This window comes from Coregonus lavaretus (genome assembly GCF_964263955.1).
Source record: "Coregonus lavaretus genome assembly, contig: HAP1_SCAFFOLD_2168, whole genome shotgun sequence".
NCBI classification, from domain to species: Eukaryota; Metazoa; Chordata; class Actinopteri; order Salmoniformes; family Salmonidae; genus Coregonus; species Coregonus lavaretus.
The window spans coordinates 30,194-57,985 of record NW_028156307.1 but is presented as its reverse complement, the minus strand read 5'-3'; the positions used below and the strand labels follow the sequence as shown (position 1 = coordinate 57,985).

Sequence of the window (27,792 nt, the reverse complement as noted above, 5' to 3'; positions counted from 1 at the left end):
TGATGTGTGTATTTTTATTTATTTATGTAATTCATGGCCCATCTGTAAAAGAGACCTTGGTCTCAGTATGACTCCCTGATAAAATAAAGGTTAAAAAAATTTAACTTTCGCCACTGTGTTGACGCGCGGTATCCCCTGACAACCGTCTGGGGAAAACAGGAATATTTTCTCTGAACTTTTCTCATCGCCTCAGACGCGGGTGAGTAGATTATGCTTCGGCAATATGATGTTGGTGTAGTTATTTCCAGCGAATTACAGGGTTTATATCGTCTCAAGAAACGTTTTGCTATAGTAGCTAGTTTACTTATTTGCGTGCGTGCGTTGCGCCGATCGCACTGCACCCACATGGTCAGAATGTCTATGTAAACTCATTAATTCAACTCATGAAGGTCAATGAATAGAATATGTGCAATTTGAGTAGGCAATACTACATTTAACATGTTAGTCATTTAGCAGAAAGAGCGACTTGCAGTTAGTGCATTCATCTTAAAGAGGCGTTATATTTAGCCTACAATGACCAAAAAAGGACACATCTTTCCAATACCACATTCAAGTTCCTCCTCTCAGCCAGCCATGTCTACCAAGGCTTCCACCCCTAACAAGCCTCGGAGGCTGAGGGTCTCTGACGTGCGTCGGGAGCTCCAGAGCCTGCTCCTGGGGGCAGAGATGGCCCACAAGGCTGACATCCACACATACAGCTGTGGCCACTTGAGCCCCTACGCCCTGAGCCAGCCCCAGCCCCACCGGAGGAGGACAGAGGAACCAATCTGGCAGACGTCTGAGGTCCTGCCCCCACTGTTTTCTTTCTCTATGTTCAGTACCATTTTGCAGAAAAAATGCATTGAAAGTATAGAGAGCGTTAAACCACTTATTGTTTTTACCACTACATCACTGCTTACAACGACACAACAACAACAACGCACACGTGATTACCTTGTTAATAAACACAATAATAAAACCTGTGGAATTTTAACAATATTATATGACTATTAAAACAGAGATTGAGAAATGTTCTTTATAGAACCATTCTCCATAAAAGTTCTATACTGAACCATAAAAAAGGTTCTATGTAGGGTTTTTTATAGCACCATAAATGTTCCATTTAGAACCTTATGAGCATGGTTCTTTATAGAACCTTCAAAAAAAGGTTATATGTAGCACCAAAAAGCCAAATAACCATTATTTGGCACAATATAGAACCATTTGTTTTTAGTGTGTGTGTTGAGTGTGTAAGGTGCAGTGTTTATTTCACATACAACAACAACAAAGCCTAACGTCAACATATTCATTGTCTCTAGGTCCAGGAAAGGGAAAAGGATGAGGAGGAAGGACTGAGTCCCAGTCCTCTTACGCAACACCTCCAGAGACAAACCAAGATGGCCGCCAACATCGAGAAGATGAAGGAAGCCATGTTTGACTTCACTGTCGCCAAGGGGCTAAAACCTAAGGTCTTGAAGCCTGAGCAGCATGAGAGCAGTACTGGCACACCGAGGGGAACGAAGGGAGAGGAAGGAGAAGAAAGAGAGAGGAGGAAAACAAGATCCAAGATGGTTCTGGACACCTCTGAGCTCTTCCTGGTCAAACCCAGCGTAGCATCACAGACCAAACCTCCTGGAGGTGTTGAGGAGGGGAACCAAGACAGGTAATAATGATAACACTGTAGCATCACAGACCAAACCTCCTGGAGGTGTTGAGGAGGGGAACCAGGACAGGTAATAATGATAACACCGTAGTATCACAGACCAAACCTCCTGGAGGTGTTGAGGAGGGGAACCAGGACAGGTAATAATGATAACACCGTAGTATCACAGACCAAACCTCCTGGAGGTGTTGAGGAGGGGAACCAGGACAGGTAATAATGATAACACTGTAGCATCACAGACCAAACCTCCTGGAGGTGTTGAGGAGGGGAACCAAGACAGGTAATAATGATAACACTGTAGCATCACAGACCAAACCTCCTGGAGGTGTTGAGGAGGGGAACCAAGACAGGTAATAATGATAACACTGTAGCATCACAGACCAAACCTCCTGGAGGTGTTGAGGAGGGGAACCCGGACAGGTAAGTATTAAGATTAACATTTGTCTGGATTAAATCCATATCGCCGAAGTATCACTGAAGATCTGCATAAAAATAGTAAGGTAATTTCCGATTGAGCTGACATATGCAGCGTTTACCGTGAATGCAGTCTCTGTAACCGAGGGAACATTGCCTTTAATTGTCAATCATGCTATGAAGCGGCTCTTCAGCGCTACGGATTGATTAGAGACCTTTATTGTCTTGGACACACAGTACTGCTAATAATTAATTAATAATAATAATTTATATAGCACCTCTCCATGTACAGTAAGTGCTTTAAAAATACAAAGGGGGGAAACTTCCACCACCAATGTGTAGCATCCACAGTACTGCTGTATAAAAAAATTAACACTGCACATTACACACTCAACACACACACTAAAAACAAATGGTTCTATATTGTGCCAAATAATGGTTATTTGGCTTTTTGGTGCTACATATAACCTTTTTTTGAAGGTTCTATAAAGAACCATGCTCATAAGGTTCTAAATGGAACATGTATGGTGCTATAAAAAACCCTACATAGAACCTTTTTTATGGTTCAGTATAGAACTTTTATGGAGAATGGTTCTATAAAGAACATTTCTCAATCTTTAATAGCCATATAATATTGTTAAAATTCCATAGGTTTTATTATTGTGTTTATTAACAAGTAAATCAGGTGTGCTAGCCCTGGAATGGCCGGGGGTTCCTGAGGAGAGAATTCACAACTACTGACTTAGTCAACCATTCTCAGTTGACACAAGGCCATACATGAGCATTTTACAAGACACCACCACTAGCCATAGTCATATATTATATGTAATAGCAGAACACAACAGATTAGATCAACTGGAATGACACTCTCACTCACGGTTGCACAAAAAGAGCTGTGAGTAAGCCACGCCCCTAAATATTCTAGCGCAAGCGTCATGTTCTACCAACTGAGCCACCCGGGACTGATCACTAAAATGATCACTTAAAGAAAAAATAACCATTTTTTAAAACTGCAAATAACCATTGAAGTGCTCAAAGGGTTCTTTGGATCAGTATGGTTCCACATAGAAAACAACCATTGACATAGTGTGACATAGGCATACAGATCACATTCATTGACATAGTGTGACATAGGCCTACAGATCACATTCATTGACATAGTGTGACGTAGGCCTACAGATCACATTCATTGACATAGTGTGACGTAGGCCTACAGATCACATTCATTGACATAGTGTGACGTAGGCCTACAGATCACATTCATTGGACATTAAATAAAAGTTGAAAATACACTGCAACCTTTTCTCTTCATCAGGTCAGACCAACACCTGCTCAGGGACAATGGATGTTGCCCATGTCTTACTAATATAATATAGTACATTCCATTTAGCAGACACTTTTATCTAAAGCGACTTACAGTCAGTCATGCATGCATTTTACGTATGGGTGGCCCCAGCAGGAATTTAACCCTTGACCTTTGGCGTTGCAAGCGCTATGCTCTACCGACTGAGCCACACAGGAGCCTCTAACACATCATAGGAGCCTCTAACACATCATAGGAGCCTCTAACACATCATAGGAGCCTCTAACACATCATAGGAGCCTCTAACACATCATAGGAGCCTCTAACACATCACAGGAGCCTCTAACACATCACAGGAGCCTCTAACACATCATAGGAGCCTCTAACACATCACAGGAGCCTCTTACACATCATACTTTGGTCCATGATATACAGGTACTGGTTCACTCAGTCTCACCTGGTGCATCTACAGGTACTGGTTCACTCAGTCTCACCTGGTGCATCTACAGGTACTGGTTCACTCAGTCTCACCTGGTGCATCTACAGGTACTGGTTCACTCAGTCTCACCTGGTCCATCTACAGGTACTGGTTCACTCAGTCTCACCTGGTGCATCTACAGGTACTGGTTCACTCAGTCTCACCTGGTCCATCTACAGGTACTGGTTCACTCAGTCTCACCTGGTGCATCTACATGTACTGGTTCACTCAGTCTCACCTGGTCCATCTACAGGTACTGGTTCACTCAGTCTCACCTGGGGGGCCTGACCAAGAAGGACCAGATGAGGATGATGAAACACTTTGACAGACAGGTGTTGGGGAAGCAGGACCTCAGGGACAGGAAGTGGATCAGTGGGAACAAGGCTGCTGAGGTCTACGAGTGGAAGCTAGAGAAGGTGGGGAAGACTAACGTGTTTCTTTGGTTGTTCAAATTTAACCCGGTACAGTATAAACATCATGTAATATCATAACATTCTAATTACACTGTAATAACCTATGGGTTACTTCTACGTTGCTCTGGAATTAATGATTTGAAACAAGTGGTACGTAGCCTGCATAATTAATAATAGGCCTACGAGTGGTAATAGTATGCTGTAGATTATAGGGCCGTGTTCTACAGTCCTCTAGAGGTGTTGAGTTCAGCAGTGTTCTTCAGTCCTCTAGAGGTGTTGAGTTCAGCAGTGTTCTTCAGTCCTCTAGAGGTGTTATGAGTTCAGCAGTGTTCTTCAGTCCTCTAGAGGTGTTGAGTTCAGCAGTGTTCTACAGTCCTCTAGAGGTGTTGAGTTCAGCAGTGTTCTACAGTCCTCTAGAGGTGTTATGAGTTCAGCAGTGTTCTACAGTCCTCTAGAGGTGTTATGAGTTCAGCAGTGTTCTACAGTCCTCTAGAGGTGTTGAGTTCAGCAGTGTTCTACAGTCCTCTAGAGGTGTTGAGTTCAGCAGTGTTCTTCAGTCCTCTAGAGGTGTTGAGTTCAGCAGTGTTCTACAGTCCTCTAGAGGTGTTATGAGGTCAGCAGTGTTCTTCAGTCCTCTAGAGGTGTTGAGTTCAGCAGTGTTCTTCAGTCCTCTAGAGGTGTTGAGGTCAGCAGTGTTCTTCAGTCCTCTAGAGGTGTTGAGGTCAGCAGTGTTCTTCAGTCCTCTAGAGGTGTTATGAGTTCAGCAGTGTTCTACAGTCCTCTAGAGGTGTTGAGGTCAGCAGTGTTCTTCAGTCCTCTAGAGGTGTTGAGTTCAGCAGTGTTCTTCAGTCCTCTAGAGGTGTTGAGTTCAGCAGTGTTCTTCAGTCCTCTAGAGGTGTTGAGGTCAGCAGTGTTCTTCAGTCCTCTAGAGGTGTTGAGTTCAGCAGTGTTCTTCAGTCCTCTAGAGGTGTTATGAGTTCAGCAGTGTTCTTCAGTCCTCTAGAGGTGTTGAGGTCAGCAGTGTTCTTCAGGCCTCTAGAGGTGTTGAGTTCAGCAGTGTTCTACAGTCCTCTAGAGGTGTTATGAGTTCAGCAGTGTTCTTCAGTCCTCTAGAGGTGTTATGAGTTCAGCAGTGTTCTTCAGTCCTCTAGAGGTGTTATGAGTTCAGCAGTGTTCTACAGTCCTCTAGAGGTGTTGAGGTCAGCAGTGTTCTTCAGTCCTCTAGAGGTGTTATGAGTTCAGCAGTGTTCTTCAGTCCTCTAGAGGTGTTATGAGTTCAGCAGTGTTCTTCAGTCCTCTAGAGGTGTTGTGAGTTCAGCAGTGTTCTTCAGTCCTCTAGAGGTGTTATGAGTTCAGCATAACACTCCAGATAACATTTCTCCCCAGCCTCCACTTCACTTCACACAGTTGCAGCTGTGACTGAGTTATTACCGTACCATATGATGTGTGCCTCCTTCCCCAGGAGCTGAGGAGGCTGTCGGACAAGAGCCGTCCCAGTAGAGACCGTCTGGGGGTGTTCAGTGACGTCTTCAACGACGTCTGTGAAGGCTCGCCAGTATTCGGAGACATCCTCAGGGAAATCAAGGTTTTTCCATTTCCTCTCCTCTCCCTTACCTCTCTCCCTCCACGGCTCCACTCAGCAGAAGCACATGGTGAGCATGTGGGATGGGATGAATTAGAGGATAGGGACTGGGAGCCTGAGAGACTGACAGTCTCCTGAATTAGAGGATAGGGACTGGGAGCCTGAGAGACTGACAGTCTCCTGAATTAGAGGTTAGGGACTGGGAGCCTGAGAGACTGACAGTCTCCTGAATTAGAGGATAGGGACTGGGAGCCTGAGAGACTGACAGTCTCCTGAATTAGAGGTTAGGGACTGGGAGCCTGAGAGACTGACAGTCTCCTGAATTAGAGGTTAGGGACTGGGAGCCTGAGAGACTGACAGTCTCCTGAATTAGAGGATAGGGACTGGGAGCCTGAGAGACTGACAGTCTCCTGAATTAGAGGATAGGGACTGGGAGCCTGAGAGACTGACAGTCTCCTTAATTAGAGGTTAGGGACTGGGAGCCTGAGAGACTGATGGTCCCCTGAATTACAGGATAGTTTCCCTCTTACTATGTAAAGCTCTTTGAGTATCTCAATTGGTAGAAAGGTGCTATAAAATCCAATCTATTATTATTATTATTATTATTATTATTATTATTCAATCTGTGTTTCTCCCTTCTGCTTTCCAGACAGACTATGATCTGTACCTCAACTCTATTCTGGACTCCCAGACGTCTCTTGAGGACTTGGTAAACATTACAAACACATTCAGATTTTTTTCAAGTTAATTCGTAGCCTAATTATATGGAAATCTTACTCAATGATTGTCTTTTCACTGCATATAAAGGTCTGTACTGACACCTGGTGAGCTTTTGATTGACTACTGTAACCCCTATTAAAGTCCTCTATATCCTCAAAATCCAATCTGGACCTGGAAGCCAGTTCCACTGCTTTTTGTCATTCGTCCCCTCTTATCAGGGACTGACTTAGACCTGGGACACCAGGTGGGTACGGTTAATTATCAGGTGGAACAGGAAACCAGCAGTACTCCGGACCTCGTAGGGTCAGAGTTGAATACCCCTTCTCTATCCTGTACTGATCTTCATTGGCAGTGTTTTATCCCTCCTCCTCTCTGTGTTGTGGTCAGTCTGTTCTGGCTCCGCTGGGTGGTCTGGCCATCGTAGGGGCAGAGGATCTGGAGGAGGCTGGGAACGAGGTGTCCAGGCTGGGGGAGGAGGCACAGAGGGTCCTGGAGGAGAATGACCGGTATGGATGAGTCTCTGAGGGAATGGATATATACAGTACCAGTCAAAAGTTTGGACACACCTACTCATTCAAGGGTTTTTCTTTATTTTTACAATTTTCTACATTGTAGAATAATATTGAAGACATCAAAACAATGAAATAACACCTAGTAACCAAAAAAGTGTTAAACAAATCAAAATATGTATTAGATTTTAGATTCTTCAAAGTTGCCACCCTTTGCATTGATGACAGCTTTGCACACTCTTGGCATTCTCTCAACCAGCTTCATGAGGTTGTCACCTGGAATGGTTTTCCAGTATTGAAGGAGTTCCCACATATGCTGAGCACTTGTTGGCTGCTTTTCTGTCACTCTGCGGTTCAACTCATCCTAAACCATCTCAATTGGGTTGAGGTCGGGTGATTGTGAGGCCAGGTCATCTGATGCAGCACTCCATCACTCTCCATCTTGGTCAAATAGCCCTTACACAGCCTGGAGGTGTGTTTTGGGTCATTGTCCTGTTGAAAAACAAATGATAGTCCCACTAAGCGCAAACCAGATGGGATGGCGTATCGCTGCAGAATGCTGTGGTAGCCATGCTGGTTAAGTGTGCCTTGAATTCTAAATAAATCACAGACAGTATAACTAGCAAAGCAGCCCCACACCATCACACCTCCTCCTCCATGCTTCACGGTGGGAACCACACATTCGGAGATCATCTGTTCACCTACTCTGCGTCTCACAACGACACAGCGTTTGACAACCAAAAATCTCAAATTTGGACAGATTTCCACCGGTCTAATGTCCATTGCTCGTGTTTCTTGGCCCAAGCAAGTCTCTTCTTCTTATTGGTGTCCTTTAGTAGTGGTTTCTTTGCAGCAATTAGACTATGAAGGCCTGATTCACGCAGTCTCCTCTGAACAGCTGATGTTGAGATGTGTCTGTTACTTGAACTCTGTGAAGCATTTATTTGGGCTGCAATCTGAGGTGCAGTTAATTGCCAATTTCTGAGGCTGGTAACTCTAATGAACTTATCCTCTGCAGCAGAGGTAACTCTGGGTCTTCCTTTCCTGTGGGGGTCCTCATGAGAGCCAGTTTCATCATAGCGCTTGAATGGTTTTTGCGACTGCACTTGAAGAAACTTTCAAAATTCTTGACATTTTGTCTTCAATTAATGATGGACTGTTGTTTCTCTTTGCTAATTTGAGCTGTTCTTGCCATAATATGGACTTGGTATTTTACCAAATAGGGCTATTTTCTGTATACCTCCCTACCTTGTCACAACACAACTGATAGGCTCAAACGCATTGAGAAAATAAATTCCACACATTCACTTTTAAGAAAGCTGTTAAGATAATTTATGAACTAACTATTTCAGTGTCTCTGTGCGTTTCCCAAAGTGTGTAAGACTTTGGTTCAAGAAACGGACAGAGCCTCAGTGCAATAGCCAGGTCTTTATTCAGAGAATTCTGCCCAGTAAATTCTGTTATCACATTTTCAGAGTCCATCTTTTATACACACACGTCATACAATAATCCCACTCCGCTTTAGGCGGGCTGTATTTTTCCACTGTACATGGGTTTAGCTGATGTTTTCCTCTGATGTTTTCCTCTGCTCTCCTGACCATCAGGTCACACACATACACACATACACACATACACATACACATACACACACACACACACACACACACACACACACACATTTACACACACACACACACACATACACACACACACACACACATACACACACATACACACATACACACACACACACATACACACACATACACACACACACACATACATACATACACACATACACACACACACACATACACACACACACACACACACACGTTCTTATCATAGTCTACTCCTTGCTCGGGCAGGCTGCATTCCTCAGTTATCGCCGTTCTCACAATATTCTGACTGCCTCATTGTACTTCTAACTAAGCTACACATATTATCAGTTTATAGTCTTATGGTTCTAACACTTTTCACACAGTTTCAGGGTGTAATAATTAGTCACTACTAAGAAAGTACTAATCACACTTAAAACAAGAACATTTCACAACTCTATTTAAGGGTGGAACATTTAGTCATTACTTTTAACCTGTATATATTTAAATTTCTATATCAAAAGCACACCTGTTAATTTAAATGCATTCCAGGTGACAAAGGGTGGCTACTTTGAAGAATCTAAAATATTAAATATATTTTGATTTGTTTAAAACTTTTTTGGTTACTACATGATTACATATGTGTTATTTCATAGTTTTGATGTCTTCACTATTATTCTACAATGTAGAAAATAGTACAAATAAAGAAAATCCCTTGAATGAGTTGGTGTGTTCAAACATTTGACTGGTACATCGGACTAGGGGCTAGATTCAATCAGTAGCGCAGAAGATCTTCATTATAGCACAATTTAAATTGAAAGGGTAGGTAGCATAAATGTAACCACATGTAACATATGGATTTGCATTAGTATACACGCCAAAAGTCCCAATGCAGAGTTACACCTCACTTATCTATTTTTCGAGTTATTACATAAAACCGATCAGAATGCCAAAGTCATGCCGGAAAATGTTTTTGTGTGGTGTAAGATGGAGGACCTGCAAAGTCAGCCTATTCCCTATAATATAAACTCCAACAGAAATAACTTCAAATGTATAACTTCAAATTAAACCAAATAGTTTACTCTCATGACTACTGGTTTCAATAAAATGTTCAGCCAAATTACAAGCAAATACTTTACGAATGTATTGTTGCTAATCAGCGTGCCAGGTTGCTAGCCCACTAGCCTGCTAACGTTATCCCTACCAGCCTGCTAACATTATTTTAGCTCTGCATGAGTCAGCCAGTTGCTATCAACACCTAGCTTACAGCTACATTCAAGTAAACCAATGTTTTGGAAATACATAACACCATCTAAACAGTTATCAAATAATGTTACAGTTATATGCAGTTATCTTACCCAGCCAGCTAAAGTTAGTAATTTTAGCCTACTAGCCCAGCTAGCCAACCACTACGGTCGACATAGCTAAGTAGTAAGCCAGATAACAACACCTACTAGTCTAGAACAGGCAGGAACACACAGAACACAACAACAACAAAAAGCCAGCAGATATAAAGTAGCGAGAGCGGAGACTTACCGATTGACGGCTGAGTTAGCTACCAGAGAAGAGACTTGGCGATTGACGGCTGAGTTAGCTACCAGAGAAGAGACTTACCGATTGACGGCTGAGTTAGCTACCAGAGAAGAGACTTGGCGATTGACGGCTGAGTTAGCTGCCAAAGAAGAGCCTTACCGATTGACGGCTGAGTTAGCTACCAGAGAAGAGCCAAGGAGAGAGACGCTTCAGAGGGAGAGGCCTTTTCACCGGCCGAGGGAGAGTCAGCTAATCCAATAGCAATATAGTGAGGTAAATCCACCGTAGATTAGACAGGCAATAATCCAGAGGCAGCATTGGGCACAGGAGACGAGGAGAAGAGTCAACAATAAGAAAGAGGGGGTACAGGGAATAGGAGGAGAAGAGTCAACAATAATTGTACTCCTATAATTGTACTCCTGAGTGGCGCAGTGGTCTAAGGCACTGCATCGCAGTGCTAACTGTGCCACTAGAGATCCTGGTTCGAATCCAGGCTCTGTCGCAGCCGGCCGCGACCGGGAGACTCATGGGCGGCGCACAATTGGCCCAGCGTCGTCCAGGGTAGGGGAGGGAATGGCCGGCAGGGATGTAGCTCAGTTGATAGAGCATGGCGTTTGCAACGCCAGGGTTGTGGGTTCGATTCCCACGGGGGGACAGTATAAAAAAAAAAATGTATTCACTAACTGTAAGTCGCTCTGGACAAGAGCGTCTGCTAAATGACTAAAATGTAAAATGTAAATGTAATAAGACAGAGGGGGTACAGGGTATAGGAGGAGAAGAGTCAACAATAAGACAGAGAGGGTATAGCAGGGGGAAGAGTCAACAATAATACAGAGGGGGTACAGGGTATAGGAGGAGAAGAGTCAACAATAAGACAGAGGGGGTACAGGGTATAGGAGGAGAAGAGTCAACAATAAGACAGAGGGGGTACAGGGTATAGGAGGGGAAGAGTCAACAATAATACAGAGGGGGTACAGGGTATAGGAGGGGGAAGAGTCAACAATAAGACAGAGGGGGTACAGGGTATAGGAGGAGACGAGTCAACAATAAGACAGAGGGGGTACAGGGTATAGGAGGGGAAGAGTCAACAATAATACAGAGGGGGTACAGGGTATAGGAGGAGAAGAGTCAACAATAAGACAGAGGGGGTACAGGGTATAGGAGGGGAAGAGTCAACAATAAGACAGAGGGGGTACAGGGTATAGGAGGAGAAGAGTCAACAATAAGACAGAGGGGGTACAGGGTATAGGAGGAGAAGAGTCAACAATAAGACAGAGGGGGTACAGGGTATAGGAGGAGAAGAGTCAACAATAAGACAGAGGGGGTATAGGGTATAGGAGGAGAAGAGTCAACAATAAGAGGGTGATAGGAGGAAGGCTCCAGGCAGATAGAAATGATCACAACATCACAGTGAGTCAGCTACTGTAGCGCACTAGTACTAAGCCAAGGTTGAAAAACTCTGGTAGCCTACTTCATGGAGAACACGTGGTGCGGCCCCCACGTGTGGGGAATCTTAGTGGTTGTTTACATCACACCTCCTTGTGATTGATAAATTGTAGATTGTAGCTCAACATTCAGTCTGCATGGCTAGTGGCTAACGTTAGCCAGCTTGAGACGGCTAACGCAGAGTAGATTCTCCATATGACTTTGAGAAATAGTGCATTGTGGGTAGTTTAGAAAATATCCGGAAATAAGTTAACACATATGTAAAAACCCCAAAACATAACTATGTTTGTAGTTATAGGTAACCAGATCGTGACTACAACTAAGTTACTAAGTCTTTGACGACACTGTGTTGTTACTTTGGTCAGTAAAAACTCATGCTTCATACCAAAGTTCCCTCTAAGCAGCTCCCACTGGACTGCCGCGCAGAAGTAATATCAGCCCACGCAGAGAAGCACGAGATTGAACTGAACTCAACTTTCTCGAGTTTTCCCCCCTTCGTTAACACTATCAACGTTTCCCTTTACTGTGGGAATTGTGAACGAATCAACGTAATATTAGCCACTTGCATTTCCTTCATTGTTTTTGATGGTAGGCCACTCTGGTAGGTCTACATTATGATCATCCACAGTAACCACTGTCTGAAACTGTAACTTAAAGCGGGTACAGCCTCAGTGTTCACAGTAAACGCGCGCTGGGAGTTGCACAGGACATTTTCACAATATTCAAGTTTGCGCCCAGCAGAACAGAAATTATGCTCAGTGTGCGAAAATTTTTTTGAGAGTAAACGTTGCTTCCTACGCTTTAAATGTAATTTCCGATTGAGCTGACATATGCAGTGTTTACCGTGAATGCAGTCTACTTGAATGTGGGAAAATTGCTTTTAAATATCAATCCCTCGATAACGCGGATCTTCCGCCCTAGGAGTTGTGGTCAACGGTGATGTATTACAAATACTTTGCTTTTGTTCAAAACATGAAATACAAAAACTTTTATTCCAAAAACTTGTATTGAATTCCTAGTTTTGGTTGTATTGATTTCCTTGTGTGATAATGCACTTTGACTTGACTTCATTTTCATTTGATTGTATTCGTGTCGATTCTCTGTTTCCCCAGAGTCAGGAATCAGTTTCAGAACGCACGTGGCAGAGTCATGGAAATCCCAGATGATAAAGGTTGATTGATTGATTGATTGTTTAGTTGATTTATTGCTGTGTTTGTTTGATTATTGATTCATTGAATGGTTTGCTTGATTAATAATTCATTGGTTTGATTGATTGATTGGTTTGTTTGATTGAATGATTGATTGATTAATTGGTTGATTGATTGATTCCAGGGCTCCGTAAGGAGGCCACCCTGCCAGGTCTGATGAGGCCAGGGGAAGGGGCTGTCTCCTTTATAGATCGTGTCCAGCCTAAGAGACGTCAGGTATGGAACATAATATATACACTACCGGTCAAAAGTTTATTTTTACTATTTTCTACATTGTAGAATAACAGTGAAGACATCAAAACTATGAAATAACACATATGGAATCATGTAGTAATCAAATAGCCACCCTTTGCTTTGATGACAGCTTTGCACACTCTTGGCATTCTCTCAACCAGCTTCATGAGGTAGTCACCTGGAATGCATTTCAATTAACAGGTGTGCCTTCTTAAAAGTTAATTTGTGGAATTTCTTTCCTTCTTAATGCGTTTGAGCCAATCAGTTGTGATGTGACAAGGTAGGGGGGGTATACAGAAGTTAGCCCTATTTGGTAAAAGACCAAGTCCATATTATGGCAAGAACAGCTCAAATAAGCAAAGAGAAACGACAGACCATCATTACTTTAAGACATGAAAGTCAGTCAATACGGAACATTTAAGAACTTTTAAAGTTTCTTCAAGTGCAGTCGCAAAAACCATCAAGCGCAATGATGAAACTGGCTCTCATGAGGACCGCCACAGGAATGGAAGACCCAGAGTTACCTCTGCTGCAGAGGATAAGTTCATTAGAGTTACCAGCGTCAGAAATTGCAGCCCAAATAAATGCTTCTCAGAGTTCAAGTAACAGACACATCTCAACATCAACTGTTCATACGAGACTGTGTGAATCAGGCCTTCATGGTCAAATTGCTGCAAAGAAACCACTACTAAAGGACACCAATAAGAAGAAATGACTTGCTTGGGCCAAGAAACACGTGCAATGGACATTAGACCGGTGGAAATCTGTCCTTTGGCCTGATGAGTCCAAATTGGAGATTTTTGGTTCCAACCGCCGTGTCTTTGTGAGACGAGGTGTGGGTGAACGGATTATCTCTGCATGTGTGTTTCCCACCGTAAAGCATGGAGGAGGTGTTATGGTGTGGGGGTGCTTTGCTGGTGACACTGTCTGTGATTTTATTTAGAATTCAAGGCACACTTAACCAGCATGGCTACCACAGCATTCTGCAGCGATACGCCATCCCATCTGGTTTGGGCTTAGTGGGACTATCATTTGTTTTTCAACAAGACAATTACCCAACACACCTCCAGGCTGTGTAAGGGCTAATTTACCAAGAAGGAGAGTGATTGAGTGCTGCATCAGATGACCTGGCCTCCACAATCACCCGACCTTAACCAAATTGAGATGGTTTAGGATGAGTCGGACTGCAGAGTGAAGGAAAAGCGGCCAACAAGTGCTCAGCATATGTGGGAACTCCTTCAAGACTGTTGGAAAAGAGATGAGAGAATGCCAAGAGTGTGCAAAGCTGTCATCAAGGCAAAGGGTGGCTACCTGAAGAATCTCAAATATAAAATATATTTTGGTTTGTTTAACACTTTGTTGGTTACTACGTGATTCCATATGTGTTATTTCATAGTTTTGATGTGTTCACTAATAATTCACTAATAATTCTACAATGTAGAAAATAGTTTTTTTTTAAATAAGAAAAACCCTTGAATGAGTAGGTGTTCCAAAACCTTTGACCGGTAGTGTATATTGGTTGTATAATATTTAATACTGTATAATACTGTAAAATATATAATGTTGTTTTTTAAATACAGTGGGGAAAAAAAGTATTTAGTCAGCCACCAATTGTGCAAGTTCTCCCACTTAAAAAGATGAGAGAGGCCTGTAATTTTTATCATAGGTACACGTCAACTATGACAGACAAATTGAGGAAAAAAAATCCAGAAAATCACATTGTAGGATTTTTAATGAATTTATTTGCAAATTATGGTGGAAAATAAGTATTTGGTCACCTACAAACAAGCAAGATTTCTGGCTCTCACAGACCTGCAACTTCTTCTTTAAGAGGCTCCTCTGTCCTCCACTCGTTACCTGTATTAATGGCACCTGTTTGAACTTGTTATCAGTATAAAAGACACCTGTCCACAACCTCAAACAGTCACACTCCAAACTCCACTATGGCCAAGACCAAAGAGCTGTCAAAGGACACCAGAAACAAAATTGTAGACCTGCACCAGGCTGGGAAGACTGAATCTGCAATAGGTAAGCGGCTTGGTTTGGAGAAATCAACTGTGGGAGCAATTATTAGGAAATGGAAGACATACAAGACCACTGATAATCTCCCTCGATCTGGGGCTCCACGCAAGATCTCATCCTGCGGGGTAAAAATGATCACAAGTACGGTGAGCAAAAATCCCAGAACCACACGGGGGGACCAAGTGAATGACCTGCAGAGAGCTGGGACCAAAGTAACAAAGCCTACCATCAGTAACACACTACGCCGCCAGGGACTCAAATCCTGCAGTACAAGACGTGTCCCCCTGCTTAAGCCAGTACATGTCCAGGCCCGTCTGAAGTTTGCTAGAGTGCATTTGGATGATCCAGAAGAGGATTGGGAGAATGTCATATGGTCAGATGAAACCAAAATAGAACTTTTTGGTAAAAACTCAACTCGTCGTGTTTGGAGGACAAAGAATGCTGAGTTGCATCCAAAGAACACCATACCTACTGTGAAGCATGGGGGTGGAAACATCATGCTTTGGGGCTGTTTTTCTGCAAAGGGACCAGGACGACTGATCCGTGTAAAGGAAAGAATGAATGGGGCCATGTATCGTGAGATTTTGAGTGAAAACCTCCTTCCATCAGCAAGGGCATTGAAGATGAAATGTGGCTGGGTCTTTCAGCATGACAATTATCCCAAACACACCGCCCGGGCAACGAAGGAGTGGCTTCGTAAGAAGCATTTCAAGGTCCCGGAGTGGCCTAGCCAGTCTCCAGATCTCAACCCCATAGAAAATCTTTGGAGGGAGATGAAAGTCTGTGTTGCCCAGCGATAGCCCCAAAACATCACTGCTCTAGAGGAGATCTGCATGGAGGAATGGGCCAAAATACCAGCAACAGTGTGTGTAAACCTTATGAAGACTTACAGAAAACGTTTGACCTGTGTCATTGCCAACAAAGGGTATATAACAAAGTATTTAGAAACTTTTGTTATTGACCAAATACTTATTTTCCACCATAATTTGCTAATAAATTCATTATAAATCCTACAATGTGATTTTCTGGAATGTTTTTTCTCATTTTGTCTGTCATAGTTGACGTGTACCTATGATGAAAATTACAGGCCTCTCTCATCTTTTTAAGTGGGAGAACTTGCACAATTGGTGGCTGACTAAATACTTTTTTTCCCCACTGTATATGACAGGTGGGGATACATAGATTGTGAGTTGAGAGTGGGGAGCATACCCACTTGTCCACGGCTCATTTAAATATCAGGTCCTCCGTAGCTCACTTGGGGTAGAGCATTGCGCTTGCAACGCTGGGATAGTGGGTTCAGTTCCCAGGACCACCCATACGTAAAAACGTTTACATTTATGCACGCATGACTGTAAGTCAGTTGGATAAAAAGCGTCTGCTAAACGGCGTATGTTATCAGGTGTGGATCGTGTGGGAGGAGGTGCAGCTGCTGCAGAAGGAACTTAAGGAGAAGATGGTGTCCATCGTCACCACGGGAGCTACAGAGAGATGCATCAGAGACTCAAAGGTACGAATCAAGGACTCTAGTCTAAGATAAATGCAGCAAAGTCTTGAACTCAGGTGGCCAGGCCCAGAGGAGGTATTAACCACAGCTCCGATAGGGATATCCAACTGGGGGAGCTCCTAGCGGCTTTACATAGGCGTGGGTCGTTATAGTTCTATGCATTTGTTGGATTAACTGGGTAAAATACTACTGTCCATGTTATAAGGTATTTAATTTTCCCTTAGGGATTGATATCTCTTTTCCAGTGAGCCCACCCTGCCCAATAAAAGCAGCATACATTTTTACTCGCGCCGTAGAATTACATATCTCTATTAATCACATTCACAAAAAAACACAGACACGTTGGATAGACTATGTCCTGCTTCGCTCTTCACGTATGTTATGGCCTGCACTCCCTTTACACACAGCTTATCATCGCTAATGTACAGACTGACCCCCCCTTTATCATAGGACAGTTCACTGCAGTACTGTGTGTGTGTGTGTGTGTGTGGGTGTGTGTGTGTGTGTGTGTGTGTGTGTGTGTGTGTGTGTGTGTGTGTGTGTGTGTGTGTCTGTTATCTCCTGCAGGGAGAGATCATGAGACTACTGGCCTCAAACGAACGCTTCAGAAACACCAACAAGGCAAGCCATTTAGTACTTTGACCTAGTTTAAATATTATCATACTTTTTCCCTTGACTTTATGTATGTACTGTATATGCTGTATGTATGTTTTTTTAAATTATTTTTTTATTTCACCTTTATTTAACCAGGTAAGCCAGTTGAGAACAGGTTCTCATTTACAACTGCGTCCTGGCCAAGATAAAGCATAGTAGTGCAATAAAACAACAACACAGAGTTACATATGGGGTAAAAAACATAAAGTCAGAAATACAACAGAAAATATATATACAGTGTGTGCAAATGTAGCAAGTTATGGAGGTAAGGCAATAAATAGGCTATAGTGCAGAATAATTACAATAGTATTAACACTGGAATGCTAGATGTGCAAGAGATTATGTGCAAATAGAGATACTGGGGTGCAAATGAGCAAAATAAATAACAATATAGGGATGAGGTAGTTGGGTGGGCTAATTTCAGATGGGCTGTGTACAGGTGCAGTGATCGGTAAGGTGCTCTGACAACTGATGCTTAAAGTTATTGAGGGAGATAAGAGTCTCCAGCTTCAGAGATTTTTGCAATTCGTTCCAGTCATTGGCAGCAGAGAACTGGAAGGAATGGCGGCCAAAGGAGGTGTTGGCTTTGGGAATGACCAGTGAGATATACCTGCTGGAGCGCAGACTACGGGTGGGTGCTGCTATGGTGACCAATGAGCTAAGATAAGGCGGGGATTTGCCTAGCAGTGATTTATAGATGACCTGGAGCCAGTGGGTTTGACGACGAACATGTAGTGAGGACCAGCCAACAAGAGCGTACAGGTCACAGTGGTGGGTAGTGTATGGGGCTTTGGAGACAAAACGGATGGCACTGTGATAGACTACATCCAATTTGCTGAGTAGAGTGTTGGAGGCTATTTTGTAAATGACATCGCCGAAGTCAAGGATCGGTAGGATAGTCAGTTTTACGAGGGCATGTTTGGCAGCATGAGTGAAGGAGGCTTTGTTGCGAAATAGGAAGCCGATTCTAGATTTAACTTTTGATTGGAGATTCTTTATGTGAGTCTGGAAGTTGAGTTTACAGTCTAACCAGACACCTAGGTATTTGTAGTTGTCCACATACTCTAGGTCAGACCCGTCGAGAGTGGTGATTCTAGTCGGGTGGGCGGGTGCCAGCAGCGTTCGATTGAAAAGCATGCATTTAGTTTTACTAGTGTTTAAGAGCAGTTGGAGGCTACTGAAGGATTGTTGTATGGCATTGAAGCTCGTTTGGAGGTTTGTTAACACAGTGTCCAATGAAGGGCCAGATGTATACAAAATGGTGTCGTCTGCGTAGAGGTGGATCTGAGAGTCACCAGCAGCAAGAGCGACATCATTGATATACACGGAGAAAAGTGTCGGCCCAAGAATTGAACCCTGTGGCACCCCCATAGAGACTGCCATAGGTCCAGACAACAGGCCCTCCGATTTGACACACTGAACTCTATCTGAGAAGTAGTTGGTGAACCAGGCGAGGCAGTCATTTGAGAAACCAAGGCTATTTAGTCTGCCAATAAGAATGCGGTGGTTGACAGAGTCGAAAGCCTTGGCCAGGTCGATGAAGACGGCTGCACAGTACTGTCTATTATCAATCGCGGTTATAATATCGTTTAGGACCTTGAGCGTGGCTGAAGTGCACCCGTGACCAGCTCGGAAACCGGATTGCATAGCGGAGAAGGTACGGTGGTATTCGAAATGGTCAATTATCTGTTTGTTAACTTGGCTTTCGAATACTTTCGAAAGGCAGGGCAGGATGGATATAGGTCTGTAGCAATTTGGATCTAGAGTGTCACCCCCTTTGAAGAGGGGGATGACCGCGGCAGCTTTCCAATCTCTGGGGATCTCAGACGTTATGAAAGAGAGGTTGAACAGACTAGTAATAGGGGTAGCGACAATTTCGGCGGCTAGTTTTAGAAAGAAAGGGTCCAGATTGTCTAGCCCAGCTGATTTGTAGGGGTCCAGATTTTGCAGCGCTTTCAAAACATCAGCTGTCTGAATTTGTGTGAAGGAGAAGCGGGGGGGGCATGGGCAAGTTGCAGCAGAGGGTGCAGAGTTGGTGGCCGGGTTAGTGGTAGCCAGATGGAAAGCATGGCCAGCTGTAGCAAAATGCTTGTTGAAATTCTCGATTATTGTAGATTTATCGGTGGTGATAGTGTTTCCTAGCCTCAGTGCAGTGGGCAGCTGGGAGGAGGTGCTCTTATTCTCCATGGACTTTACAGTGTCCCAAAACTTTTTGGAGTTAGTGCTACAGGATGCAAATTTCTGTTTGAAAAAGTTAGCCTTTGCTTTCCTGACTGCTTGTGTATATTGGTTCCTAACTTCCCTGAAAAGTTGCATATCGCGGGGGCTATTTGATGCTAATGCTGTACGCCACAGGATGTTTTTGTGCTGGTCAAGGGCAGTCAAGTCTGAGGAGAACCAGGGGCTATATCGGTTCTTAGTTCTGTATTTTTTGAATGGGGCATGTTTATTTAAGATTGAGAGGAAATTACTTTTAAGGAACAACCAGGCATCCTCTACTGACGGAATGAGATCTATATCCATCCAGGATACCTGGGCCAGGTCAATTAGGAAGGCCTCCTCGCTAAAGTGTTTTAGGGAGCGTTTGACAGTGATGAGGGGTGGTCGTTTGACCGCGGACCCGTTACGGACGCAGGCAATAAGGCAGTGATCGCTGAGATCCTGGTTGAAGACAGCTGAGGTGTATTTAGAGGGTATGTTAGTCAGGATGATATCTATGAGGGTACCCATGTTTACGGATTTAGGGTTGTACCTGGTAGGTTCGTTGATAATTTGCGTGAGGTTGAGGGCATCTAGCTTGGATTGTAGGATGGCTGGGGTATTAAGCATATCCCAATTTAGGTCACATAGCAGTACAAACTCTGAGGATAAATGGGGGGCAATCAATTCACATATGGTGTCCAGGGCACAGCTGGGGGCTGAGGGGGGTCTGTAGCAAGCGGCAACAGTGAGAGACTTATTTCTGGAAAGGTGGATTTTTAGAAGTAGAAGCTCAAACTGTTTGGGCACAGACCTGGTTAGTATGATAGAGCTCTGCAGGCTATCTCTACAGTAGATTGCAACTCCACCCCCTTTGGCAGTTCTATCTAGACGGAAAATGTTATAGTTGGGGATGGAAATTTCAGAATTTTTGGTGGCCTTCCTGAGCCAGGATTCAGACACTGCTAGAACATCAGGGTTGGCAGAGTGTGCTAACGCAGTGAATAACTCAAACTTAGGAAGTAGACTTCTGATATTTATGTGCAAGAAACCAAGACTTTTGCGATTACAGAAGTCATCAAATGATAGCGCCTGGGGAGTAGGAGTGATACTGAGGACTGCAGGGCCTGGGTTAGCCTCTACATCACCAGAGGAACAGAGGAGGACTAGAATAAGGATACGGCTAAAGGCTTTAAGAACTGGTCTTCTAGTGCGTTGGGTACATAGAATAAAGGGGGCAGATTTCCGGGTGTTATAGAAAATATTCAGGGCATTATGTACAGACAAGGATATGGAAGGATATGAGTAAAGTGGAGGTAACCCTAAGCGTTGGGTAACAATGAAAGAGATAGCATCGCTAGAGTCATCAATTGAGTCGGTCTCCGCGTGTATAGGGGGAGGTGCAAAGGAGCTATCTAATGCAGGTTTAGCTAGGCTGGGGGGTCTACAGTGATATAGTACAATTAGAAATAACCGAAACAACAATAAACTAACCATGTTTGGGCTGAGGCTAAACATAAACAGGATGTAGTACCGTAAAAAGGAACAGTCCAGCAGATATCAGCTGTATAGCTGAGTTATCATAAGGTCCGGTGGTGAAGCACTAGTAAGAGGCCACGGCTAGCGGGCCAGGGCTAGCAGATGGATGGAATCTTCGTGGTTAACGTCGTAACCACATCAGACGATTTCGTCCGCAGACCAGTCGTGTAGGATCGGCGGGGCTCCGTGTCAACACTAGGTGGTCCCGTCCGGTTGACAGAGAGGTAGATAGCCAGGAGATGGGCGATGGGCCTAGCTCAGGATGATTTGATTAGCCAGACCACAGCGTCCGTTTTGTTGAAGCTGGCTGGTGGTAGCTAGCTGGTAGCGATGAAATCCGGAGTTAAAGGTCCAGTGATTCAGTGATTCCGGCGGAAAAACTGATATGTTCTGGGTCGATAACGCGCTGTGCAGACTGGCCGAATATCCGGTGATCAATGTCCATTGATTAAAATTAATCCCGCAGAAAAAAATCCAATGTCCTGGGTGAAACACCGCTAGCTGTGGCTAATAGCAAATAGCAAGTAGCTAGTTAGCTGGCTAGCTAGTTTCAACTGGAGATTCTAGATTCTAGATAAAGGTAAGTCAAGGTAAGTCAATAATAGAATCCGTTCCACATTGAGTGAGGCGGGTTGCAGGAAAGTATATCTTGTAGAAGGATGAAAAGTCTGATAGGGAAATATGTACGAAAAATAGGGTATTTACAGGCTATTTACAGACAGACGATAAAAACACAACTGCACTACTACGCCATCTTGGAAAGATGTACTCTATGTATGTACACTACCAGTCAAAAGTTTGGACACACCTACTCATTCAAGGGTTTTTCTTTATTTTTACTATTTTCTACATTGTAGAATAATAGTGAAGACATCAAAACTATGAAATAACACATATGGAATCATGTAGTAACCAATAAAGTGTTAAACAAATCAAAATATATTTTATTTTTGAGATTCTTCAAATAGCCACCCTTTGCCTTGATGACAGCTTTGCACACTCTTGGCATTCTCTCAACCAGCTTCATGAGGTAGTCACCTGGAATGGATTTCAATTAACAGGTGTGCCTTCTTAAAGCGTTTAATTTTTGCTGCGTTATGAAAGGAACTAGACACGGACACGAATTATCTGTTTAGTGTGTTAACACACTATTGGTAGTTTGTTGTAACCAAGTATTGGTGCTAAACTGTGTGTTATTGGATGCTAGCATGCTAGTTAGCTATGGCGTCATAGTTAGGCATCGTGGGCTGTTGTGGGTAGTTACTGTAGGTTAGCATTGTTTTTCGGCGGTGCCGGGTGTAGCACGAAGCTAGCTAGCTAGCCGTTCTTCAAACAAAGTCAACACAGTAGCCATTGCTAGCTAGCCAACACGACCAGCTAACTGTACTGTAGTAGCTAAATACAATATACTTGTGCTAGCTAGCCAACGTTTAATTATTGCTGCGTTATGAAAGGAACTAGACACGGACACGAATGATCTGTTTAGTGTGTTAACACACTATTGGTAGTTTGTTGTAACCAAGTATTGGTGCTAAACTGTGTGTTATTGGATGCTAGCATGCTAGTTAGCTATGGTGTCATAGTTAGGCATCGTGGGCTGTTGTGGGTAGTTACTGTAGGTTGGCATTGTTTTCGGCGGTGCCGGGTGTAGCACGAAGCTAGCTAGCTAGCCGTTTTTCGAACAGAGTCAACACAGTAGCCATTGTGTGCTGTACTGTGGCAGCTAAATGCAATATATTTGTGCTAGCTAGCCAACGTTTAATTATTGCTGCGTTATGAAAGGAACTAGACACGGACACGAATTATCTGCTTAGTGTGTTAACACACTATTGGTGGTTTGTTGTGACCAAGTGTTGGTGCTAAACTGTGTGTTATTGGATGCTAGCATGCTAGTTAGCTATGGTGTCATAGTTAGCTAGCTGAATAAAGTGGGTTGAGTCTATTCCTTTAAACATTGAACCGCTGTGGTTCACAACAATTCTGATTTCTAAAGGTGGAAGTTGGGAGAGTTTTTGTTCGGGTGGTTCAGTGAAACAATTATAGTTTCTGAGGTGGAAGTTTTGGTGAGGGAGGCCCTGCTCTCTCCTCTCCCAGATGTTTAGTTCATTTCATTCCGATCTCCTCTGCATTATTGTAGCCATTTGCTACAGCCTGTCAACTATGCCTCTGCCTATCCCTGTTCTCTCCTCTCTGCACAGGCTACACAAACGCCTCACACCGCGTGGCTGCTGCCTCTCTAACCTGGTGGTCCCTGCACGCACCCCACACCTGGAGTTCCAGGTCTCAGGCAGCCTCTGGAACTGCCGTTCTGCTGCCAACAAAGCTGACTTCATCCCAGCCTATGCTAACCTCCAGTCCCTCGACTTCCTGGCGCTGACGGAAACATGGATTACCACTGAAAACACTGCTACTCCTACTGCTCTCTCCTCGTCTGACCATGTGTTCTCGCATACCCCGAGAGCATCTGGTCAGAGGGGTGGTGGCACAGGAATCCTCATCTCTCCCAAGTGGACATTCTCAATTTTTCCCCTAACCCACCTGTCTATCTCCTCATTTGAATTCCATGCTGTCACAGTCACTAGCCCATTTAAGCTTAATATCCTTGTCTTCTATCGCCCTCCAGGTTCCCTTGGAGAGTTCATCAATGAGCTTGACGCCTTGATAAGTTCCTTTCCTGAGGATGGCTCACCCCTCACAGTTTTGGGGGATTTCAACCTCCCTATGTCCACATTTGACTCATTTCTCTCTGCCTCCCTCTTTCCACTCCTCTCCTCTTTTGACCTCACCCTCTCACCGTCCCCCCCTACTCACAAGGCAGGCAATACGCTTGACCTCATCTTTACTAGATGCTGCTCTTCTACTAATCTCACTGCAACTCCCCTACATGTCTCCGACCACTACTTTGTTTCCTTTTCTCTCTCGCTCTCCTCCAACACTACTCACTCTGCCCCTACACAGATGGTAATGCGCCGCCGCAACCTTCGCTCTCTCTCTCCCACTACTCTCTCCTCTTCCATCCTATCATCTCTTCCCTCTGCTCAATCCTTCTCCCTCCAATCTCCTGATTCTGCCTCCTCAACCCTCCTCTCCTCCCTTTCTGCATCCTTTGACTCTCTGTGTCCCCTATCCTCCCGGCCGGCTCGGTCCTCCCCTCCAGCTCCGTGGCTTGATGACTCATTGCGAGCTCACAGAACAGAGCTCCGGGCAGCGGAGCGGAAATGGAAGAAAACTAAACTCCCTGCCGACCTGGCATCTTTTCACTCCCTCCTCTCTACATTTTCTTCATCTGTTTCTGCTGCTAAGGCCACTTTCTACCACTCTAAATTCCAAGCATCTGCCTCTAACCCTAGGAAGCTCTTTGCCACATTTTCCTCCCTGCTGAATCCCCCCCCCCCCCCCCCCCTCCTCTCTCTCTGTGGATGACTTCGTCAACCACTTTGAAAAGAAGGTTGACGACATCCGATCCTCGTTTGTTAAGTCTAATGACACTGCTGGTCCTACTCACACTGCCCTACCCTATGCTTTGACTTCTTTCTCCCCTCTCTCTCCAGATAAAATCCTGCGACTTGTGACTGCAGGCCGCCCAACAACCTGCCCGCTTGACCCCATCCCCTCCTCTCTTCTCCAGACCATCTCCGGTGACCTTCTCCCCTACCTCACCTCGCTGATCAACTCATCCTTGACCGCTGGCCATGTCCCTTCCGTCTTCAAGAGAGCGAGAGTTGCTCCCCTTCTCAAAAAACCAACACTCGATCCCACTGATGTCAACAACTACAGACCAGTATCCCTTCTTTCTTTTCTTTCCAAAACTATTGAGCGTGCCGTCTTTAGCCAACTCTCTTGCTATCTCAGAATGACCTTCTTGATCCAAACCAGTCAGGTTTCAGGACTGGTCATTCAACTGAGACTGCTCTTCTCTGTGTCACGGAGGCTCTCCGCACTGCTAAAGCTAACTCTCTCTCCTCTGCTCTTGTCCTTCTAGACCTGTCTGCTGCCTTTGATACTGTGAACCATCAGATCCTCCTCTCCACCCTCTCCGAGCTGGGCATCTCCGGCGCGGCTCACTCCTGGATTGCGTCCTACCTGACCGGTCGCTCCTACCAAGTGGCGTGGCGAGAAGCTGTCTCCGCACCACGTGCTCTCACCACTGGTGTCCCCCAGGGCTCAGTTCTAGGCCCTCTCCTTTTCTCCCTATACACCAAGTCACTTGGCTCTGTCATATCCTCACATGGCCTCTCCTATCATTGCTACGCTGACGATACACAACTAATCTTCTCCTTTCCCCCTTCACATAACCAGGTGGCGAATCGCATCTCTGCATGTCTGGCAGACATATCAGTATGGATGACGGATCACCACCTCAAGCTGAACCCTGGCAAGACGGAGCTGCTCTTCCTCCCGGGGAAGGACTGCCCGTTCCATGATCTCGCCATCACGGTTGACAACTCCGTTGTGTCCTCCTCCCAGAGTGCGAAGAGCCTTGGCGTGACCCTGGACAACACCCTGTCGTTCTCCGCTAACATCAAGGCGGTGACCCGCTCCTGCAGGTTCATGCTCTACAACATTCGGAGAGTACGACCCTGCCTTACACAGGAAGCGGCACAGGTCCTAATCCAGGCACTTGTCATCTCCCGTCTGGATTACTGCAACTCGCTGTTGGCTGGCCTCCCTGCCTGTGCCATTAAACCCCTACAACTCATCCAGAATGCCACAGCCCGTCTGGTGTTCAACCTTCCCAAGTTCTCTCACGTCACCCCCCTCCTCCGCACACTCCACTGGCTTCCAGTTGAAGCTCGCATCCGTTACAAGACCATGGTGCTTGCCTATGGAGCAGTGAGGGGAACGGCACCTCTGTACCTTCGGGCTCTGATCAGTCCCTACACCCAAACGAGGGCATTGCGTTCATCCACCTCTGGCCTGCTGGCTCCCCTTCCTCTGCGGAAGCATAGTTCCCGCTCAGCCCAGTCAAAACTGTTCGCTGCTCTGGCACCCCAATGGTGGAACAAGCTCCCTCACGACGCCAGGACAGCGGAGTCACTCACCACCTTCCGGAGACATTTGAAACCCCACCTCTTTAAGGAATACCTGGGATAGGATAAAGTAATCCTTCTACCCCCCCCCCCAAAAAAAGTGGTTATCCCACTGGCTATAGGGTGAATGCACCAATTTGTGAGTCGCTCTGGATAAGAGCGTCTGCTAAATGACGTAAATGTGCCCTTGAGCAAGGCACTTAACCCTAATTGCTCCTGTAAGTCGCTCTGGATAAGAGCGTCTGCTAAATGACTAAAATGTAAATGTAAATGTAAAAGTTAATTTGTGGAATTTCTTTCCTTAATGCGTTTGAGCCAATCAGTTGTGTTGTGACAAGGTAGGGGGTATACAGAAGATAGCCCAATTTGGTAAAAGACCAAGTCCATATTATGGCAAGAGCAGCTCAAATAAGCAAAGAGAAACGACAGTCCATCATTACTTTAAGACATGAAGGTCAGTCAATACGGAACATTTCAAGAACTTTGAAAGTTTCTTCAGGTGTAGTCGCAGAAACCATCAAGTGCTATGATGAAACTGGCTCTCATGAGGACCGCCACAGGAATGGAAGACCCAGAGTTACCTCTGCTGCAGAGGATACGTTCGTTAGAGTTAACTGCACCTCAGATTGTAGATTGCAGAGTGTTATTTAATAGTTTTGATGTCTTCACTATTATTCTACATTGTAGAAAATAGTAAAAATAAAGAAAAACCCTTGAATGAGTAGGTGTGTCCAAACTTTTGACTGGTAGTGTATGTATGTATGTATGTATGTACTATATGTAGGTGGACCAATAGTCAGAGATGATAATGCAGCAATATATTTCAATCCAATACACTGGCCACCCCTCGGGCCTGGTTCCTCTCTAGGTTTCTTCCTAGGTTCCTGCCTTTCTAGGGAGTTTTACCTAGCCACTGTGCTTCTACATCTGCATTGCGTGCTCTCTGGGGTTTTAGGCTGGGTATCTGTAAAGCACTTTGTGACAACTGCTAATGTAAAAATAGTTTCTTAAAATAAAGTTTGATTGAAATGTTATTGAATATACAATGCATTTTCTATAATCATTGGTCTCTCTGTGTCTTGAAGGATCTGGAAAGCAACATCAACATGATCCTGGACAGAGTGAGAGCAAGCGAGGATGTGAAAGCGTACGTATCCTGGACCTCATTTTAAGACTGTAACCAATCTCAGTATGTATCTTACGTGTATATCTGTTGTATGGTCGACACCGTATTTTTTTGGGACAACAAAACGTCCACAATTGGAACAATTAAGATATTGATTGTTCCCAGTCCTCATCTCAATTACACACTGATTCATAAATGTTAATAATGTTAATGCAATGGATTCAGCCTGTAGATACCTAACCCATAACCCCTGATCCTTAACCTCTCTGTTAGATATACAGTACACTGCCTGTTGCTGTCTTGGTCCAGGGCCTGTAACCACTAAGCGTTTCAGTGCAGGAGTGCTGCCCCTGGATCTGCCCATACAATCTTTTTCATTATGACCTAAAAGTCAAAACTGATGATCAGCACTTCTACTCTTAAGACGCTTTGTGGATGCCGGCCCAGGTCTCTCTCTTGGCAAAAGAGATTATTATCTCAACGAGACTAACCTGGTTAAATAAAAAGGTAAAATAAAAAGACATTCTCTCTCTCTCTCACTGTTGCTGTGATCTGGTTCTATTCACAGGGAGGTGTGGGACAAAATATGCATCGCCCTGCTACACGAGGACGATGGAACACAACCACTAGTAAATTAG

At 44.4% G+C, this 27,792-nt stretch overlaps 1 protein-coding gene across 1 annotated transcript; it reads left to right on the top strand.

The window, feature by feature from the left end:
- Positions 1-573: 573 nt before the first annotated feature.
- LOC311126471 (uncharacterized protein C6orf118-like) lies at positions 574-27,792 on the top strand (the record flags this gene model as incomplete). The annotated part of the gene is made up of 12 exons (XM_084200477.1): positions 574-783; positions 1,299-1,642; positions 4,091-4,253; positions 5,713-5,835; positions 6,482-6,541; positions 6,940-7,058; positions 12,751-12,809; positions 12,971-13,062; positions 16,502-16,609; positions 17,174-17,227; positions 27,114-27,175; positions 27,723-27,792. The coding sequence occupies 12 exons, from the start codon at positions 574-576 to the stop codon at positions 27,790-27,792; spliced, it is 1,464 nt and encodes a 487-aa protein (XP_084056603.1).